General features: G+C 45.3%; 1 protein-coding gene across 18 annotated transcripts in view; it reads right to left on the bottom strand.

Moving 5' to 3' along the window:
* Nucleotides 1-22445, bottom strand: part of LOC133133025 (serine/threonine-protein kinase MARK2-like) — a 40353-nt gene that overhangs the window by 11768 nt on the left and 6140 nt on the right. For 7 of the 18 annotated variants that reach the window (XM_061248944.1, XM_061248949.1, XM_061248948.1 and 4 more), the window contains exons 2-14: nucleotides 10813-10986; nucleotides 9479-9532; nucleotides 8874-8922; nucleotides 8371-8436; nucleotides 7493-7563; nucleotides 6971-7027; nucleotides 6468-6704; nucleotides 5798-5917; nucleotides 4784-4922; nucleotides 4271-4383; nucleotides 2865-2997; nucleotides 2520-2659; nucleotides 1243-1331 (exon numbers count right to left, since the gene is read on the bottom strand). In XM_061248944.1, the coding sequence (XP_061104928.1) occupies nucleotides 1243-1331; nucleotides 2520-2659; nucleotides 2865-2997; nucleotides 4271-4383; nucleotides 4784-4922; nucleotides 5798-5917; nucleotides 6468-6704; nucleotides 6971-7027; nucleotides 7493-7563; nucleotides 8371-8436; nucleotides 8874-8922; nucleotides 9479-9532; nucleotides 10813-10986 (1442 nt within the window). Of the gene's footprint in view, nucleotides 1-1242; nucleotides 1332-2519; nucleotides 2660-2864; nucleotides 2998-4270; nucleotides 4384-4783; nucleotides 4923-5797; nucleotides 5918-6467; nucleotides 6705-6970; nucleotides 7028-7492; nucleotides 7564-8370; nucleotides 8437-8873; nucleotides 8923-9478; nucleotides 9533-10812; nucleotides 10987-14321; nucleotides 14415-15881; nucleotides 16008-21995; nucleotides 22199-22445 lie in introns of those variants that run through there. The other 11 variants (XM_061248950.1, XM_061248951.1, XM_061248955.1 and 8 more) reach the window with 6 other exon arrangements.

The following is a 22445-nucleotide window of genomic DNA, read 5'->3' as shown; positions in this document are numbered from 1 at the left end:
GCGAGCGACTCAGAGAATGGAGACAAAATCCTGAACATTGTCACGGTCAGACATGTACACACAGTCACACACTCTCGCACTCACACCCACAAACACTCAAAAACAACATCTTTTAGTGAAGGGGAATTAAAACACACACAGGTCTGCTTACCAAAAAAGTAAAAGCTTAATCACACCAAGTATTAAATTTTAGAAAACCAGTAAGGCAGAAATTAACACCACAACAGTATATACTGTACTGTGGACTGTTACACTGAATATACAGTAAATAAACACTGTATACCACACATACAGTACATGTTTGCATGCACATGCACTAACAGTCAGGTCCATAAATATTGGGACATCAACACAATTCTCATCTTTTTGGCTCCATACACCACCACAATGGATTTGAAATGAAACGAACAAGATGTCCCAAAAAGAGGAGAATTGTGTCGATGTCCCAATATTTATGGACCTGACTGTATATCCGGAGATAATTCATGAATATGGGCCCAGATCAAGGTCTGACCAAAATATTGAACCAATCAAAATGGGATGCTTCAGGTGAAGCATGGGCCGAAGCTGAAATGGAAGAAGAGGATGAAAACCTCCACAGCTGGGAGTGCGAGTGTTCTGGTGAATGAAAACCTCCACAGCTGGGAGTACGAGTGTTCTGGTGAGGGAGGAAAGCAGCGCTCTGCCACCAGGGCTTTGTTTCTGGGAGAGTCGGGGGGTGCAGCTCCTTGTGTGTAACTGCACTGTGTGTGTGTGTGTGTGTGTGTGTGTGTGTGTGTGTGTGTGTGTGTGTGTGTGTGTGTGTGTGTGTGTGTGTGTGTGTAACTGCACTGTGCGACAGGCGTCTGTCGCGTGGCCTCCACACCACTGCCAACAACAGCGTTACGACACAACCTGCATTACAGGACGGACCGTGTGCCAATCAGGACCGTGTCCAAGGAACGCTGTACAGCGTGTGTGCCAGGTCCTGAGTCCGCCCACAGCGTGTGTGTGTGTGTTCAATGTCAGCACCAGCTGATGCGCTTACAATACAGGCTGCCAGTCCCAGACATTCAGATTAAATCTTGCACAATGCAGAAAAGGGGTTTTAGAGACATCATTGACGTCACATCTTAATGTAATATCCTGTAACCAGTCTGAGAAAACAAGCAAAACATCTTTAAAATACAAGCATGTGGAAATGTGTAATTCTGCACATGCCTGCACAGGTCCTGAACATGTGGGTTTGCGGTAGTGCCGTACCTGTCCTTGCCGTTCTGAACCCCCAGGGTGGCTCGCTCAGGCAGAGGAGAGTTCCGATTGCGACTCGTACCGGTGGACAGGATGCTGTTCTGTAAACCACGGCAGCGAGGACAAGGGCTCACCCCGTGTTCAGGGAGACATGGTGTGTATGGTGTAGGAGTGTGTGTGTGTGTGTGTGTGTGTGTGTGGTATATGGGGTACAGTACTCACCGAGGATGGGGTAGGAGTGTGAGTGTGTGAGTGTGTGTGTGTGGTATATGGGGTACAGTACTCACTGAGGATGGGGTAGGAGTGTGAGTGTGTGTGTGGTATATGGGGTAGGAGTGTGTGTGTGTGTGTGTGTGTGTGTGTGTGTGTGTGTGTGTGTGCGCGTGTGTGTGGGGTATATGGGGTACAGTACTCACTGAGGATGGGGTAGGAGTGTGAGTGTGTGTGTGGTATATGGGGTACAGTACTCACTGAGGATGGGGTAGGAGTGTGAGTGTGTGTGTGTGCGTGGTATATGGGGTAGGAGTGTGTATGTGTATGTGTGTGTGGTATATGGGGTACAGTACTCACTGAGGATGGGGTAGGAGTGTGAGTGTGTGTGTGGTATATGGGGTAGGAGTGTGTGTGTGTGTGTGTGTGTGTGTGTGTGTGTGTGGTACATGGGGTAGGAGTGTGTGTGTGTGTGTGTGTGTGGTATATGGGGTACAGTACTCACTGAGGATGGGGTAGGAGTGTGAGTGTGTGTGTGGTATATGGGGTAGGAGTGTGTGTGTGTGTGTGTGGTATATGGGGTACAGTACTCACTGAGGATGGGGTAGGAGTGTGAGTGTGTGTGTGGTATATGGGGTACAGTACTCACTGAGGATGGGGTAGGAGTGTGAGTGTGTGTGTGGTATATGGGGTACAGTACTCACTGAGGATGGGGTAGGAGTGTGAGTGTGTGTGTGGTATATGGGGTACAGTACTCACTGAGGATGGGGTAGGAGTGTGAGTGTGTGTGTGGTATATGGGGTACAGTACTCACTGAGGATGGGGTAGGAGTGTGAGTGTGTGTGTGGTATATGGGGTAGGAGTGTGTGTGTGTGTGTGTGTGTGTGTGTGTGTGTGTGTGTGTGTGCGCGCGCGTGTGTGTGTGTGTGTGTGGTATATGGGGTACAGTACTCACTGAGGATGGGGTAGGAGTGTGTGTGTGTGTGGTATAAGGGGTACAGTACTCACTGAGGATGGGGTAGGAGTGTGTGTGTGTGTGTGTGTGTGTGTGTGTGTGGTATAAGGGGTACAGTACTCACTGAGGATGGGGTAGGAGTGCTCTTCTTACGGTCTGCATTAAGGGGACTCGGCGGCACTTTGGCGGAGCTGCCAGAGCCTTTCCTCCCAGAATCCTCAGCGCTGTGTTTACTGTCCTGGGAGCGCTTGGAGTAGGAGGAGCCTACGTAAGAGAGGAGAGACAAACGACCAGTAGTGTGAGAGGGAAAGAGGGAAAGGATGGAGCAAAAAAGTGGAAAAGGGAAAAAAAGGTAGCAGGGATAGGAATACAGTGAACGCAGTCACAGCACAGGGAATCCAGAGAAGGGAAGATTAAGAACAGATCAAATAGAACAAAGAGATAGCATTTTATTTCTGCAAAAATTAACCTTGGTCGGTGGATCTCCTGGGCTTCTGATTGGAGACACTGCGCTGTACCTTCTGGGGTGGCGATTGGACATTGCTGTTTGTGAGGTCGTTTCCGTGACGGGATTTGATTGACAGGTTGATTCCCTCGCCCATCTAAGAGGAAACGACAACAGCAGGCGAGTGAGAGAGCACGTGTCAGAGAACCACACAACGGCGTAACAGAGCTCTTCCGGGCTCTGGAGACCTGCAGGCTTGAGCTGGTGCCTTGGGTGCCACCGGCCACACAGACAGAATTGTAGCATCGCTGCTGGGGAACTTGGCCATGTTTATCCAACCTGAGTGGCTTCAGTAACCATCTCACTGCATAAATGGACTGTATGTACAGAATCTAAGTAAGCTACACACTGAACATGAAAATGTAATGGAACAAGGGGAGGGTACTATCAGTTAAAAATGTGAAAAGTGAACACCTACCCCTTGGTTTGACCCGACATAATAACTTCCCCATAGGTCAGGTGCCACATGCTAACTGCCTCTCAATCTCACCCTTAACTGCCACAGTTTGGTTCTACATGCAAACAGCCCCTCTGTCTCACTCTACATGCTAATTGCCCCTCTGTTTGCATTTTCATGCTAACTGCCCCAGACTAGCTCTAGACACCAGCTGTTGATACAGGACAGCACAGCAGTGTTTATTTTCGCAATGAGTGCAATCTATTTACAATTTTGTGTGAGAGCTATGCTGAAAAATAACGAGATTGGGAAACAGCAGGAGAAAAAGCTATTAAGCTTCTGCCTGACTGGAAAATGTTGCTTCCATTTAAGAGAGCTCCTCTTGCCTTTTACCAATGACTGCAGTCGTACTCAAGCTCCAGCTAATTTTAGATAAGCTGGCGGTAATTAAAGCATTCACACTGTAATTAGCTTTTGAGTGAGACAACGTTCAAATGTAATTTAACATTTTATATGAGCTTAGATCTATTTTTTTTTTTTTTGTCGTTGGGTTTAATGTTAGGATGTCTGATAAAAGCATCAAAAGACTAATGGCCGAAACTTCCCCAGGAGTGAGATTCTATGCAGTGGCTCTCACTGCAGTGTATCCACTCTCCACTCAGCACCTGCAGAACTGCAAAAGCCATGAGTCTGGAGAAGTGCGTATTCTCCGGTGAGCTGGGAAAGACCATTTATTAAAGGTGTGTGAAAGCAGAGCAGAAAAGGCTTTCCTTGGCTGTGCTGTTGCACTGATGGGGGGATGGGTTAAACACAGCTTCACGGATCATACTGTAGCTAAACTGGGGTTTGAACTCACCAACCTTCGGAGTCAAGCAATTTAGAACATTTTCTGTGTGCTTGTGTATGTATGTATGTATGTATGTATGTATGTGTGTGTGTGCAAGCGTGCGTTTGCATGCGTGTGGCTGGATACCTCTGAGTTCCTGTAGTCCAGTAGGAGGTATGTAGCCATGACCTCGTTGTATTTTTGGTTAATGAGAGAGTCCTGGATCTCCTCCTGAGAGTAACCCATCTGCAGCATCATGTCTGAGGGCAGAAGAGAGATGGAATTACCACTGGAACCACAGCACTGACCCCAACATCCACATCACACCCACACACCAGGGGCAAGGCCAGTATTCATCTCGGGATCAGTAACGTATGCATACAAAGGCATGCACATGGACAGACACACAAGGGCAAACTCACACACAACCTCACACAGAAAATCTCCCAAACAAAGAAGGGGGTGAACCAAAGAAATGCCCACGCACAAACACACACACACACACACACACACACACTCTGTATCTTTACGAAGTGGGAAACGGAATCCTGCTCCCACCCCCCCTTTCCCCCCCAGAGAGACCCACGACCGCACCCGTGCCCTCACACCACACCCCACCCGGCCCAGAGTGCAGCGCCCCCCGCAGGACGCCGGCCCCACCTCTCTTCCAGCCCTCTGCGCCACCGCGCGGCTGACCTGTCCTCCTGGGGTCCTTATAGTCGGGCTGCGGCTCCAGGTACGGCTTCAACTCCTCCTCCTCATGGCCCACGTTCATCCAGCGGTCCTTCATTATCTGCTGCTGAGAGAGAGGGGGGGGGGGTGAGAGAGAGAGGGAGAGAGGAAGAGAAGGAGAGAGAGGAAGGGGGTAAGAAAAAGAGCGTAAGAAGGGTGGAGGTGGAGAGAAGTAAAGGCACAGAGGGAGAGAGATGGAAAGAGGGTGAACAGGATGGAGAGAGGGGGAGAGTAGGGGTACACAGGGGGAAGGGTGAAAGAAGGAAAATGAGGACAGGGGAGGAGAAAGGTCAGGAAACGGCATGGAAGGGTTCAAGGCTGGGGGGCTCACCACAATGTAATACAGTCCAATCCCAGAATGTGAAACTGCCCCCTTTTCCCAAAGTAAAAGGCACTTAAGTTTAGGGGCATATATTTCCCAATGTGATCTTATTTTTTTAACGAGCTTGTGAGCCAAAATAAATGATGCTGCCTCTCTCCCTCTGCTGTTGCTACACTTCATCAAATTAATTGAACAACTTCAGAACAGAGTAGTGACTAATGACTGAGTCTGGATGGAGACTTCCTCATTCTCCCTTTTGTACTGTCTCCCATCTTGTAAGTACTCTCAGTACCAGGCCAGTAGCTGGCCCAGTGAACCTTGTGGTTTGAATATGCCATGACATTGGGCTGAGAAGCACCATGGTACACATACAGCAGGAAAATGCATGGAAGATGCCTTTTGAAATTTTGATGAAAAACTTGGCTTTAAACAAAACCGATATAATCCCAATTACAATTTGTATAAAAGGTACCTGTGAAATACCCTCATGGGGTTCAGTTAAATTAGGGGTTGTGGACATAATGTGATGTAATTATAAAAGGGGTGTGTCAGTGTTATAGACTAAATGATGTCAATGTGAAGGGGCATGGCTAGCAGCCCTTATATGGACGGCCACTGACCTCTAGGCTTCCCCTCTTGGTTGGATTGAGGATGAGGAACTTCTTGAGCAGGTTCTCGCAGTCTGTGGACATGTAGAAAGGAATCCTGTACTTCCCCCTCAAAACTCGCTCACGCAGCTCCTGGGAGGATACGTGAGGGAGTGCGAGGGAGAGAGAGCGAGGGAGGGGGAGAGATGGTTGGAGGAGAGACAAAACAGAGAGGTTTTATGTTAGTTGATCCCAACACACTCTTCCCCTCTCACCGATAACAGGGGTGTGATGTTTGCCCCTGATTTTTCTGAGTAATCAGGATAAAATACATATTTTAATAACCTAAAGTATTTGGAATTATTGTATCCTTGCTGAACATCATTCTCCTGCCATCAGCGGAGTGTGAAAGCTTGGAATTTGTGTTCTTATGACACACACATACTTTGGTTTAAGACATTTCCAGTATGAGATGACAATTTCCTGATTAATTAAGAAAAGTCACTGAAGAACACCTCCGAAAACAGAAGCAGGAAATGACCATGGTGCTCAGACCATTACGACAGAGACAGACCATTACTACAGAAAATAATTCCGGTCTGAAAAAATCCTGAATAACCAATCAGGAGAAACCAATAATAAAAAGGTCCATCCCAGCTCAGTACCCCCGCCCCCCCGTCCCCACCACACTTCTCTGCCACACCTTGAGGTTCTGCCCGTCAAAGGGCAGGGAGCCGCTGACCAGCGTGTAGAGGATGACCCCCAGGCTCCACACGTCCACCTCGGGCCCGTCGTACTTCTTGCCCTGGAAGAGCTCGGGGGCCGCGTAGGGGGGGCTCCCGCAGAACGTGTCCAGCTTGTTCCCCAGGGTGAACTCGTTACTGAAGCCGAAGTCGGCGATCTTGATGTTCATCTCCGCATCCAGGAGAAGGTTCTCTGCCTGAACGAGACAGAAAGAGAGATTGAGAATGACGGGATAAGAGTTGCCGTGGCGCATATTTCAGAGGGAGGTCATCATTGCGCACCGTCATTTTCCCACACGCCACACCCCCTTACTAACTCACCTTCCAATCAACCCTCCTGCCCTCACCTATCTCATCTCACCTGCATTCCTTTCTCTTAATTCCCTCATCCTCACCATCCTATCCTTCTCCTCCACCCTCTAACCTGTGTCCCTCTCCTCCACCCTCTCACCCCCAATCTCACCTTCAGGTCTCTGTGTACAATGCACTTCTGGTGACAGTACTGAACAGCCGAAACGATCTGGAGAGGGAGGGGGGGGGGGAGGAGGGAGGGGGAGAGAGAGAGAGATGGTTAAATGAAGAAAAATAACATGATTTTACACGGCAGGTTAAAACCATCCAGTACTGAGTCTGCAATCTATTACAACACTAAAAATGTCGGATTTCGCAGAAAGGCAGATATTAACACTAATATGAATAGCGTTATAGGGACAGGAATGACAAAACCAGTCACGATCGATAACACTTAGCTTACTGCGGACTAAGGAAAGCTCTTGTTTGAACAGAAGTGGAATATTGCACCAACGATGTGTCATCTTATTTTCACAGTCCGTGCCCTTGTGGAGCTCCACGCGCACTCCTGACGCGTGTTAGCTTTCAGGAGCGCGTCAGCACTCCGTGCAGCCAGGTACTCTCCTGCGCGCGGATCAGCACAGAGACGGACGACGAGGCATCTGGCCCACTGACGCATCACGCGGTGTCTCACCTGTCGGAATTTGGCTCGAGCCTCTTTCTCTTTCATCCTGCCATGAGCGACGAGGTAATCGAACACTTCACCTAATGGGGAGAGGAGGGAAAGAGAGGGAGGGAGAAGGAAGGAAAGAATGAGGGGAGAGAATGAGGGAGGGATTAGATATAAGAAAGGATGCGATATATAGAAGGGAGGTATTGAAAGGAAAGGTATTGAAGGGAAATGAAAAAAATAAGAAATACTGTTAACAGAACACAAAATGGTCTGACGAATGACAGGAACTTCATGCGGGGAAAAATGCTCATGCCCAGTGACAGTACAATGGGTGAACAGCATTAACTGGTCCAGACTATTTCTACCCTTAAAATTGCTTCAGTATCACACTACACATATGAAATATGCTCGATGCCTTCAGTAGATAGCAGCAGTAGTCGATGACCAAGACTAACGTAAACCTGTGCTTCTTTGTCTCTCACACCAGAATAACACAGCTGCAGGTGTTGGGAGATTTATACTGCGCTATCTGCTGAGCCAATCAATTATGTAATCCCAAGGACAACACAGAAGTCAGGGCTAACTCATTCAACACGCAGAGAAAGAGGGCACATGTATGAATGAAAAGTCTTAATTTTATTTACATTCAACTCCTTATTTTCCCCTGATTCACCTTGATACCATTGTATGTGTATCCACTAGTTATCCAGATATACAGCACAATCATATCCCTAATGACAGCTCATCACAGAGATCATTAGTGATTTTTAAATAGCAAATTGTTCATATTATTCTGAATTTTGCGTTTGCCCCACGATATAGTTATTCCTTTGTATGATAGAGCTGTCCGTAATGGTGTGTGTCCCTGGAAATAAAGATGGAAAGAGAGAAGTCCTCACCTCCACTAGCATACTCCATAACCAGATACAGTGTCTTCTCCGTCTCTATGACTTCAAATAACTTAACTTGGAGAAGAGGACAAACAGAGAGAGGTTATAATCATTTTCATTACCACAACAAAAACATCCCACATTATTCACACACCCTTTTCATCCACACCTCTCCCCAATATGCATCTGCTTTTCCATCATCCTAAGTAGAGCGACAATAGCGACTGTTAATTCTGTATGCTGGGAGTGCAACGGAAGGGTTAAGCGCGAACGTTGCACTTTCAGTTTCAGTTCCCTGGAGCACACTCAATATGCAGAAGAGCGGTTTGATATTCAGAAGGTGTGCACCCATGAATCCCATTATGAGGCTGGCTCATGGGGTGGGCCCGCTCTGGCCGAAAGAACTAACTGTACCGAAACTGCAGGAACCCATAAGAAATACACAGGGGAGCGTTGTACTGAAATTGTCTCTACTCATTGAATCGAATGGGGGGGGGGGGGTAAACACTCACCAATATTAGGATGATTCAGAAGCTTCATGATCCTAACTTCACGAAACAGCTGGAGGTTAAACAAATGGGAAAGAAACAGGGAGTTAGTCTTCAGAAAGCGCGTATGAAACCGTACTATGGAAACAAATTTCTGCAGTTTTGTCCATGCGTGTACACCTATGCGTGTTGTCATCTGGGCGTGCACCCTTTGGGTTGGGCAAAGCTGGAGCCCTACATAACATTTTTGGAAGGGAGTGTGTCTGTGGGGTAGGGGGGGGGTCTTTGCATCTCTAATACAGTGCAACCACACCCCTCTGTACAGGAAGTCATTGAGCCTCATTTCCTGTAATTACCCCCGTCTGCCCAAGACCCCAGGGAAAGCAGAGAGAAGTAAACCAAACCAGCCCGACCTAGAGCTTCAGAGGACAAAAGAACGTATGAAAGAAATGGCTATGTGTATTTCGGCGACTGAAGGTGGGGGGTGGCGGCCAGGGTGGAGAGGGGTGATGGAGGAGGGGATAACATTTGGGGGTAGCCCCTGTTGCACAGGACAAGAGTGGATATAGAAATAAAAGCCCTTCTCGCTCACCCCTAAAAAGCTTTACAGTCACAGACACGCCACTCACCTTCTGGAGACTGGAAGAGTTGAGCTGAGTCTTGTCTATGATCTTCACAGCCACCTGGACGATGAGAAAAACCGACCAATGAGCTGGGCAACGCATAGTATTTAGGAGTACAGCATGCAAGAGGGGGTTGCCTTTCAACTTTTGAAGGCAGCAAATACAGACCAAATATTGAAGAGAATGACACAGTTGACCGTTATCAATCGGCTTTGCTGAGGTTTACTTTGACTTTGTACCAAGAGGAAGAGCTCGTGTTATGTCTGACTTTGCATGGTAAAATGGAACAGCACACCAACAGGCTAATCACCAAATCCAAATCCAATTCAAACCTGAAAGGGAGCAACCAAACATATTTTTTAGAAACTATATTTTGCCAAGTGTTGGCCAAGTGAAACTACCATGAAAGAGTTGTACAAACTGCTAATTAGCCTACTTCTTACTGAAAGAAGTTGAACTACAGCAAAGCTTCCTTAAAGAAAAGTGTTGAATTGAAGGCACAGCTATACAAAAACTAACTGAAAACCTCAGAATTTAAAAATACATAATGGCTCCCCCTTTACCTACAATGCAGAATTTAAATAAACAACACCTTGAAACCTCCAGAACCCAGATTTTTCAATCAAATTCAAGCTATTTCAATGTTTTGGAAAACCACGGCAGCCCTCACGGCTGCATAAGCTCAGAGGGCCAAGCAGCCAGATGAAGACTTAGTCCAACACCAATTAAATTACTTAGACCACTGGTCCCCCATGTATGCTGGTTTTAATTTTAATAAAGTTGTTGGAAGCATTGGTTCCAAAGTTCCAAAATTGTGTTTAAACAGATTTTAACATATCAAGCCACACTCGCAACCATTTACTTGAACACCACACTATGAACACCACAATTTGACTTCTTTTAATGACCAGGTGCCAAAACTGAGTTCCCAATTTCAGCAGCAGGTCTACCAAAAGTTGAAAGTTTTTGGCCTTTCAACACAATATAAAACTGAATCCTGAAGTCAGTGCTACTGGAAACTGCTCTAATCACCCATTACACTTCTCTCTTCAAACTGCTGTTGTTAGCTTATAACCCCTTCCTGCTAGGCAACCAATAATAACAGTCTCACCATACCCGAGGCCCATCATTCGTGCACACACCTGTCAATCCTTTAATACAGGATACCACACACCACACAGTCTGCCTACCGTCAGCAGGAGCCTAGCCTCCCCTGGAGCAATGCAGGGTTAAGGGCCCTTGAGCAAGGGGTCTAATCAGCTGTCCGTCACTCTGGGTAAGAGTGTCTGCCAAATACCATTAATGTAATGTAATGAAAGCATGACCACGGATCCACGCACCTCTTTCCCAGTCAGCACGTGTCTGGCCAGCTTGACTTTGGCGAAGTTGCCCTTGCCGATGGTCTTCAGCAGCCGGTAGTTGCCGATGTGCGGCTGCTCGTCTGCCGTGGTCGCGACCGAGGTGCGGCATCGCGGCATGCTCGGTCGCCCCCCCGCCTTGGAGTCCGAGTGAGACTGAGAGGGGAAGACAGGGCAGGACCGATTCACCTCAGAGTTAAGCCCTCAATTCACCACCATCGAAAACAAAGTGACGTTTCCGTTCACTTCATTATTTCACTAGGTTTTGGGCATGAGGGATGGAAATTCTGTTACCAGTAAGTTGACTAATAATATGTTCATAGTAATGTTATTACAGAATCAGAGATACCAATGGGTGGTGGAATTGGAGGAAGTGATAGAGTAATACCCGCAGGCAATGTAATAACTATAGTGCTACAATGCGGCCAATTTGCACTATATTTTAACTTCACTATATGGTAACCTGCCACGCCTAACAGGTAAAGGTTATTAGAGGCCATGGGGGGGAGAATAATAAGAATAGTGGCACCAGAAATAAGCTAATATTACAAATAAAATACAGTTGAATGGGGCTTCTCAGCATTTAATCGAAATGTTAGTCTATGCCCTGATATTGGATATATGGAAGCCACATTAGCCATCGCACTGTACAGAAGAAGTGGGCAGAGCCTTCCAATACGCAGATAAAAAAATTATCCGTCTCGTATACATGCCCCTCCACACATTCTCTGTCCAGACTCCAGAGGCAATGGCTGCATCCTGAACAGGTGAGGCTCGTTTTACTCTTTATGTGCAATGACAGCTGAGTCGGCCATCTTTAGGTCTCACCCCCTGTAAAAGTTCCCTGGGTATTACCTTTCTTACAGCGTTTCCTTTGCTGCGCACACATATGTAAGGTTAACCAATTAAGTTGCAAGACACTGTGAAGAATTTTCTAAATAAGGTAAAATAAGGTGGTATGGGCATCTTGGTCAATTCATATAAAAAGGTACTACTAGGGTTATCTCTATGCTTTAAGACCACCATGGGGAAAAACCATGAAGAAGAAAAAGAATGACTTTTTACCATTAAGTGTGAAACACTGATTTACAGACCCAATGAGCCTCTGGAGGCCACGAGTAGGCCATTAGGCTTTACTGCCGAACATTATCAGCTAACAGCTGTCAAGAAGGGTCAGTGGCTCCTGCATGTGCTCATATCCCCTGAGCCTCAGGGTGATACTTTCAGGTGTTTGAAAAACAGTATTACCTGAGAAGCCAGGGAAAACCTAATCACTGGAAACAGAAAAGGGAGACGACTAGGGTGCTTTGATCTTGGGTCAGCGAGTTAGACAACCAGAAAGAAGGATTCTGTCCCTCAGGATGCCCTACCCCTCGGTCCCCAGTCTTCTGACCCATATAGACAGGTGACACTGCCAGACTTTCTGTGAGAGGGGCAGCAGGTGATAGAGAGTGAAACGGAGAGGTGGTTTATTTATATTCCTAAACCACACTGTGAACCTGTGATTATTCCACATCTACAGACTGTCCAATTAATTGTTCTTTTCTCAATCCATTCTGTAAGTGAAGGGAACTTTTATGGAGAGAGCAGATGAGTTGGTGTTTGGAATGGTTCAGTTCACAGCAGTGGAAATGTAAATCTCTGCCCAATATGACAGTAGAAAAAAACTGCAGTTAAATTATTTTGTGGCATTCAGTAAAGTACAGGTACATTCTGGGCCTGTTTACTTTATATAATGACATATTCTGAGAATAGTGTACTTTCTGCACTCCCAAACCCATCATACCATAGGTTATACTTTATCTACAGAGACACAGAAACAAGCATTTCACCAGAAATAGATTAAATAAATGCAGAAATATTACAAAATTAGGCCTAAACATATCCTCCAAATGTCTACGACAGTTAATCTCATGGGGAGCATGAAGGGCTCTGATTTGACAAGCTTCTGTCTGCATTGAACATCAAAATATTAGCCCTGACTGTTTGAGTGCAATGAAAGGTATTTTCTATATATTTGCTTTAGACTACAAACTCCAGAATACCTCCATATCAGCCATTTTAAAGCAATCACTAAAATACACTAAAAATGAAATACAAAAACAAAAAGTGAACTTGTATACAACAGGAATTATATAAAATGTGAGAAACCATACCAAATTAATACAAATTTCAGATGCTAACATTAATTTAAAGGGAAAACATAGAAAATACACAAAACTAATACGAGTAACTTTGCTCAGTAAAAGCATTTGGCTGAACAATTTCACGGTCGCCTACTGCCATCGTGGAGAGAAGGATGATAGCAGTGGGTGATGTCATCCTGACACCAGAACAAAATTACCAATGTCTTAGTAACAGCCCTCCACTGAGAGCCACTGCTGTTAGATTGCATAACTCTGTTCATCTACAGACATGAGAGGAACAGGACAACTAAGGAAGATGGACTGACTCATCTAAAAGCTTTTCAGCCAAAAGCTCGGTCTCAGAAAATCTGTGTGGGAAACGTGCCCAATTTCATATAAAGGGACCTGCTTCAAATTCTGACTGCTAAGGTTTGAGGAAAAAAGGAGGACATCTTAGAAGTCTGGCTAACAGCTAAAAATGCATTCAAAATAGTCCTTTAATTACATCATTAACCTACCCCAGTAATAAAGACTAGTAACCAGTTCAAAAGTGGTCAGTTCATTGCCTGCCATTGCAAGAGGGGGCAATTATTGCATTCTTATAAGAATAGGAATGTGAGCACAATCTTAGCCCAAAAAACCTATTCTACAATTTTGTACATATCCATACAAATTAAGAATTTGCAAAGTACAATTATCATTTTTGCAATCCGACCAATCAATACTTGAAAACCCCCAAAAAATCTAAAATCTAAAAATCAAAGGGGTTGTCCTGAAGCATTTCAGCTACTTAGTAAAATATCTGCTGTTCCGCACTGGTGCAGAAGGGAACAAGAGACGAACCTGCAGTGATATAACCATGGAATTTAAATCAGCATTTTAGAGTCAATTTATGTGTATTAACACTTTACTGTGCTGCACAGTGAGCCAAAAATATCTAGCCAACACGCACTGCTGAGCTGTGCTGGCCTGCTCTCTATGGATGTGCTCCAGGGACAGGTAGTGCGGGGAGCTGCTACACATGCAGTGAAGATGAGGCTTTTGCATCATTTGTATGCATCTTCACAAGGGGGGAGTACAACGTCCCTAAAGGGAGTGTGTAGTGTACACTGCATATCGCATGTGTGGCCGGAAAGAACACAATACCATGTGTGAACAAGAAGAGAGATAAGAAAGCCAACACCAGCTTGACAACCGCAAACATAAAAAAATCCCTGCTGCCTGTGCATAAAAGCAGTCACCAGAAGGAAACGGGAGGACTATACGGCTTAGAGAAAATAAGGGCAAACCCAACAGACATCCCAAAAGCTTAATGCAAGAGTTCCCAAAGCATACAGTCCAAGGGAGGCAACGTGTCCAACTTACATGCATCCCAACCTCTTCAAAATAATACAGGTCAGTGGATAGGTCCGATGTGATTTAGGGTGGTTCAGTAGTAACTAGCGATCACTGCCAATTCTGTAAAGAGAGATTAAAACAGTTCCATTTTAAAAACTGAGACGAAAATCCTGAAGAAAATCCTTCTTCTTGTCATGTCTTTGACATTTGCCTGGCTATGGTCATCTTTCAATTCCCATTCAACCCAATGGCGAACTACTGAGCAGTGCTTGGCTCATCTTGTTCCTTATATTCCATCCCTGCCAATATCGGTTATTGCATACATTTATTTAATCTCTCGTAAAATGTGAAGAATTAAAGGTACAATAGGATTCCTAACGGTCAAGAGAGGAATTGCAGCAACAAACACCCTCAAACCACAACGATGACAGTGACAAATGCGACAGAGCCTGCCGCCTTTTCTTGGTGTTGTAATAAGAAAAAGTTTGGAGAACAGGTGACATTATGAAATGTTGACTTTAGAGTGCTGCACAACACTTGATACGTTTTGCCTTTTTGAAGTTTTCACTTTAGCTGACCAACTATATTATGAGCAAGCAACTTATTTGGCTACGGAACTAGCTGGCTATATAATGAAGATATGATGCAAACGATGCAACTGCAACTTACAGTTTGAGACAAACAAAGGTTTAGCTCAACGCGCATGACTGAACACGTAAAGAGATAAAAGGATTGGGTAGCTGCCCAAATTGAACTCCAGACAATGATCACTGAAACTCTGTATACTATTGCTTATTATCTAAGCGAGGAATACATATCTAGTTCTAAAACGATACCAGTTTGTTATCGGTAGCAACAAGCAAATTAGCTATTAGTTAGCGTGCTGAATTTACAAATATCCACCTGAGACACAACCCGTGTGTAACAATCCTCGCAACTCTCGCTACTGTTTGTATTGCCACAGGTGGATATTTGTAAATTTGTTGAACTATGGCTAATTTGCTTGTAGCTACCGACAGCAAACTGGTATTGTTTTATAACTGGATATGTAGTCTTCACTTGGATAATAAGCAATAGTATACAAAGTTTCAGTGATCGCTTGTCTGGAGTGCAATTAGGGCTGCTCCACACAAATAATCAGAATAAGCCCCGACGCAATTGTGGCAATTAGAACCATTTTTCAACCAATGAGCTTGAATTATTGTACAGCCGTGCAATATTTTGGTACAGAGTGACGGCCCATCAACTGTATATTTTGAAACCAGAATTTAGGGACTATAGACACAGGCAGAGGGTGAGTCAACATGTCAGTGAGACTTTTTCAACAATTGGAATGGGACAGTATTTACAATGTTCTTGTAACAATGTTTTAACACAAAAACTTTACCTATTGTCCCTTTAAGCTGTACGTTTACCCGCTAATGGATAATTCAGATCATTGGCACACAGTGTAATCAAGGAAGATTAATGAACAGACTGAGACCAATGCAGTTTAAAGGGAAGATTTCCACCCCACCTATTTTCAGCTCACCAGCCACTTAAAGTAAAATGAATGAAAAGCGAGATTAATAGATTTGGGTAATTTACCTGAGTGTAATTCATCTCACCACCTTTAAGTTCACACTTTCTATGATTCTTTGCTTATTCAGTTGGCCTGTTGAGTTTGTTTTCAATGCCGATGCCACCATTTCATTTTGATACGGCTGTTGGTAATGCCGGTATCAACAGTGTTTAAGAGGGAAGCTAAACCAGTCAAATTGTTAACACCATGACAATCTTACGGTCCACATATTACGGAAGTACGATGCAGAACATCACTATAAAAAAATACAACTGCCACTTGCCTGTGGTTCAAGTAACCACAGTGAATGACAGTGTGGAAACATTGCTGTCAATCATCGCCAAGTTTCAACTGACTTTACACTGATGACAGGGGAGCTGTAATGCAATAACTGATTGACAGGATCATAGAAGGCTCTACTGGCCTGGTGTTAATGGATAAATGAAATGCAGGTGAGAAAACCAAGTTATGAGGTGTCAGGCGTTTGAGGAACATAGCTAATGTGTAACAAAGGAGGCCTGCAGTCTCCTTGACATTCGCAAAAGGAAAATGCTGTGCAAGTCGTAATTATGCACAGAAGACTATATGAGTATATCTGCATGTCCTGACCCTTGTCGCTACGAGCCTTGAGAAGACCCTCGGCTTTCGTGGACAGTGATGGTCACACACTCATTCTCCCATAACATTGCAGCAACATTGTAAGAACACTTTGCAGTTTAGATGGTCTGTCGGTCTGCCCCCCTCCCCTCAAGAGCAAGTTCAGAAGGATCATTCTACTGTCCCACACGTCTGCAGGAAGCTGTGGCAAGCTGAGGAAGTTTTGTAATTAAACTGCTGCGTCTACGGACCAATCCCCTGCGAGGACAGGCGCAGCGGTGGGAGGAGTCAGTGTGCGAGTGCGTGCAGGAGGGAGAGCGAAGGCTGCAAGCCTCCAGCACAAGCGCTGACACGAAGAGACAGCTGTGCGCCATCACACCAGGGACCAAAGACACCATTTCTCATTTAAACCCAGAGCAGCATCTGAGGGGAACGGTTCCCAAGGCGACCGCACTAACGCCAGCCCACACCAAGTAAACACACAGTTGACCTTGTGAACAGGGGAAAGCGATGGCCACCATCGATCTTGGGGAAAAATGCTTTGATTCAGGGGTGCTACACACGTCCAGGCGATCATGAATGGCTTTCTGGGTACCAAAATGTAATATGATCAAAAGTAAATGCAGTCTCTGATTTACTGATCACATCTGTAAATTTCAAGCATAATTTGGCTCAATTTTACACTCAAACTGAGTTTTCTCCGGTCCTGCATAATGCATGGAAGTAGTTGCAATACAGGACTCTCCCAGACAAGCGATGGCACACTTCAGATGCAACAATTACTTCATAGCTCAAGACTGTCAGATCAACTGACGTGAGACTGATTTTTTGGTCAACAACACGGCCTCAACAAACAAATGAAAAAGCAGATTTAAGCAAATAAGGGGTCCAAGCATCAAACAGGGAAAATACCATTTCACTCTTACCTTTAAAAAGTGCAGTTCTATCATTTAATTTTACAGAAAGGAATAAAGGCAAAAGGTGGACCTTGGACCTTGCAGACAAATGTTTTAACAGCCTGTGCCATGCTACAATTCACAAACAACAAAATTCAGAATGGATGACCAGTCCGTTCACAGAATTTAGCTCATATACAATAGATATACAATAGGCTTTATGGAAGCAATACATGACTGCAAGTCCAACACTGCATTTCTTCCATTAAATGAGTAACATGGTGGTTTGTTGACACTTTCTAGGTTCTTATACGCAATTTGTACGCGAGGACATTGAAGAAACACGATGAAAGTATTAAATATATCCGTTCTTTATTTTTGGAGAAGTAGGCATTTTAAATTTATCGTCCTATTTTCAACCGGCTGAATGTTCCCCTCACAGAGCGTCACACGGGGATAAGCACTCCCCTTATCCCTCCCCTATAGCTTGTGTCCCACAGTTTGTGCCGCTGGCCTGTGAAAATCTGTCAGACCAAATCTGTGAAAATTAACAGCTTTCATGAATGCGATATTCCAATGAACAAATTAGTGTAAGCTGCATTTCAATATATCAAACAGTGCAAGAGGTTTTTTAAGTGTTTTTCAATTACTCTAAACGGTGAAAATAGTGTTACAGGCATCATGGGTCACTGAGCCAAAATGTGTTTGTGAGGAGACTGACCTACAGACAATGGTTTCACATTTATTGGACAAAGAGGATAGGAGTCATTGGTATTCATAAACAGGAAGTTAAATGTTCTTCTTAGTGCTATGGTCTCACTCGGAGACCAGTCAGCAGCATGATTGCTCATTGGCTGCAGTATCAGAACAGACGGCATCCACATCATGACAAGGCCACACCCACAGCAGGAGAAAAGACCGCATGCACCATTGACCTTCATTGAGAATGTGCAGTCTTCACCTTAGACGAGCAAATCTTGTAGGTTTCCTCTCAAATTTGCACTTGTATAACAAATAATATCATGCGCGTCTACTTCGATAATTTGTTCCCTTTTCTTTTTTTAAATCACTTTTGTAAGGATAGGCCATTCCACGCTGCACACATTGTACTTGTGTAGCTAGCTGATGTTGTTCAGGTAGCTGGCTTGTTGGGTCCATTCAAATTTCAAGAGTAAACATCAAAGTAAATATCAAAATATGGTCACAATCCCATAAGAGATAGTTTTTCCATCTTTACTAAGGTCAGTCGATACACAGCCGGTGTATGTGCAATGTCAGGTTAATCAAACAGTAACTGATGCCACGTTCATATCCAATACTACAATGCGCAACAGGATTAGTTTGGGAGCTGGCCAAAGAGTGCATGTTCCACATTTCAAGTCAATGGGACTTGCGCTTCATAAGAAATCAATCTTTAAGTATTATTGTTAAAATTGAAAAATTTGGAATTAATTATAGCGCCTTAAATGGATACAGCCAAACGGGTCAATTTCACAGGCTTGCCATAAATCTGTGTTTTAGCAAAGCAACTTCTGCTTCACAATTTAGTTAGGGACCGGCAAGTAATACATATCAAGTTACCAGCTAAACGGCAGTGCTTAGACCCTGTTCAAGGAACAGTAACAGTGGGACATTTTCTGCACTCACATTTTGGCCTATCTTCGAATAAAGGGGGGCAAACTTTCTTTTTACAGACACAAACAAAAGACCGCTCGGTGTTCCACTGAAACGCGGGCTATGCCAAGTAAACAGTGTCTTTTCAACACCAGAATATTTTTAGAGAAAAACTGTTGTTTGAACAAGTGGTGTACTCACTGTCATGCTATGCCACTGCAGTGTGCCAGTGCTGAAAGCATGTAATTGCATAGAAAGAGGGAGAGAGAAAGAGGGGGAAGAGAGAAAAAGGGATATGTAGAGGTAGGCAATAAGACTAACAGCAGTACAGTTCTCTCACACATGCAGTCACTCAGGAGACGTTTGGCCACTTGAAGCACCACTTCAAATTCTCTAGAGAATTAAAAAATGCATTCCCAAATATTAGTCTGCTTAAGCATACAAGCGAGAAAGCATCTGCAAACTTCCTTCCCATGAGTAGCATCGGCCTTAAAAAAAAAAAAAAAAAAAAAAGGGTCCTTGCAAGTAAAAGCAAAGCACCAATTCCAAATGTTTCCCTCTTCCTAAAGACGCAATATGAAACTATTTTTACTGTAAAAATGAATAATTCAAACGGTTAACAGGGGAACATTTCCACTGTAAAAACCCAAGTAATTCCTGGTGCTGGCGTGTGCAAGTCTGATCAATCAAGGGGACAACAGAACTATGAAGAGAAAGCTCTGTCCAGTGCTAGTCTGCGCATTACCCTGAGGTTCAGTCAAACCCTCGATGCTGCTCCCTGGGTCCTCAAACCACAAAGGGGAGCTCACTTGAGCGGATCAGATCTTACTCATAATGAATGACTAATGATGAAGAGACACACAGTGGACCAGCAACAGGAGACACTATGACAGGCAGGCAGAAGGGAGTACAGGAAAGGACGGAGATAGAAGAGGAGGGAGGGAACGACGACAGAATGGAAGGCAACCTCGGCGCACGACAGCAACACAGAAGGTCAGCGTAACTGTGGGAGAAACGCATTACTAACCGCGACGATAACCGATTCCTCACTCGAAGCCATATGAGGCCATGGAGGTTCTCTGAGGAGGCCGGAGAGAAGGGCATGGAGGGGGTGGGAGAGACGGAGAGACTAACAGACAGATGACAGGTGGGGCACAGTAAATCCCAGCTTCAGTTAAAACCATAACAAACTCTGGCGCCCGTTTCAGGCCGTGGGTTCTGACTGCAGATTTGTCTCAGGTTCTGCAATGCCCACCTGCTGTTCGTAGTGGTGTGAAGCGGAGATCTAATGCACTTTAGCGAAACACAATCTTGCCATTACTGCTTTAACAACTCTCCCAAAATGTTACACCACATCTATAGCAACGACCAGTCAAAAGTCAAGAGGTTAGGCTAAACTGTTCTCCATCAAAGAGCTGACAAGCTAGTAGAAGAGCCAGTATCTCCAGAACACAAATTCAATGAAGCTAATGTTTTGGATGTTCTTTACTGAATAAATAAAGAATATTTACACAAAGTTTGAACAAAACTGGAGTCAACTCCCACACCTCTGGTTGATTTTACACGGAATGACTCAAGATAAATCCTAATAAAGGAAAAAACCATCCCCTGGTAATTTTTATAGCACAGAAATGTGACACCCCCCTTTAGGAAAAATAACCACACTGCCAAAACATAAAATTAGGGCCTACATTACGACCAACTTAGGTGGCCACCACAGTGAAAGGAAATATGAGTTCATGTTCATATGTTTGGATCATATTTTATCAGTCTGGTCAATTTTCATCAATAGAAAAATGACCCACACCCTTTTTCTCTGGGGGTCACTATTATCTGACACCTGCAGGTACTCTGCTTGCAATTCTCATAAGGTCACAACCCATTCGCCTCCCCCCCCGCCCCCTCACTTTCTCCCCCTCACTTTCCCCCCTCTTACAAGTGTTTGTGCTGCCCAAGGTAGCCTAATAGCCATTTATAACTCTGCATACGGCCTTTGCAGGATGACTTTCGACAACGTTTAGACATTAATTGCAAAAAGAAACACCGCCGTACTGCTGGATTTGAGGATTGATTTTGTTGAGGTTCCTATTCTTTGTCTTTAAGGCGGCATGAAGAAAACTTTCACACGTCGCGTTCTTAAACACAGTCATTTGGGCTGTGGGGAGGACGTGGGCGAACACGCAGCTGCGATGGTGGTTTTCGTCTCCTGCGGATAGCGGCACACGGCGTGCAGTGTGTGTGTGTGCGTGAGCGCGTGAGTGTGTGTGCGCGTGAGTGTGTGTGCGCGTGAGTGTGTGTGCGCGGGCGACGCGGGGACAGGCTCCGCCGTGCACGTCTCATAAGGACCGGGCCGTGCTTATGTAACATCAGAGCAAATCTGTGCTGCGCACCTCTCCCACCACACCCGCCCATTCTGCTCCACACCAGCAGACATCTGGAAAAACTGCACCCGGATGCGTCGAGGTCTCGGACACGCACCCAGGATAAACAAGCCCTGACGGCCCTTTCCGCACAAACGGGCACGCGCCCACTCAAGTCAATTCCTACGGACGACGCGATCGATTAAACACACGAATGCGGGCGCTCCAGTGGGAGATACAACTGGCATTGCATCACAATCTGACCGTTAAAGACAAGGAACAAACAAATCATTTAGACATGTTCTAACTGACACGCATGTACACACGTTGACTGAAGGCAGCAGGTGAACCGGTTCCACGGGTTGCACAACTCGGTCCTTCCTTCCTTTTTTTCTCCTCTCCATATCTGCTTTAGTTTGTTCCTCATACTTGGGCCGCCCTGCTCGCCCACGCACACAGCTGCCTTCCTCCACGCTTCCATCAGCAGACCGTGTTCTCTGAAGTGTTAGCCCTCCCCAGTTCACCTCCACCTGCCTGCGCGACTTCAACAGAATCTGAGAAAATTAGCCTGTGTTGCCACGGAAACAGAGAATACCAGCGCCGCGTGCTTCCAATCGCTTTGCCGGTTTCCTTCACGCGGGTCGCGCAAAGCAGGGAAAAAAGGGTTTCTCACCGCTGTCGACATGGACATTTTCACGCCCGCCGCCCCCAAACCGAACTCATCAGAGAAAGAGAGGCAGAGGAGGACTGCAGCGGCACATCGGCCACAGCAGGAGTGGAGACGGCGACGACAGTCATCTCGCTGTCACCAATTGTCTGACATGACATGTTTCAACTTGACGGTGTGCGGCGGTCAGGTTACTCCTGTTCTTCAAGTGCGTGGCTCTACGGGAAAGCACGAGGGGAGAGGACGGAGAGGCGGAAGGAGAACGCCTCCTGGTTGCCATGACAGGGTTGCCACGGAGACCTGTTGCTCAAAACTGCCCAGTTATGCTTTGCTGTTCTGGTCTCTCTGGCACCTTCTTGTTAACCCTGTTTTACCACTCAGCAGTCACAACAAAAATGGAGAAGAAAAATAAAAAATAAAAAAAACACTCAGCCGTCTGACATGACTGGTTATACA

Source organism: Conger conger, chromosome 7 (genome assembly GCF_963514075.1).
Source record: "Conger conger chromosome 7, fConCon1.1, whole genome shotgun sequence".
NCBI lineage: Eukaryota > Metazoa > Chordata > Actinopteri > Anguilliformes > Congridae > Conger > Conger conger.
The sequence above is the reverse complement of the archived record's forward strand: the minus strand, read 5'-3'. Positions and strand labels throughout refer to the sequence as shown.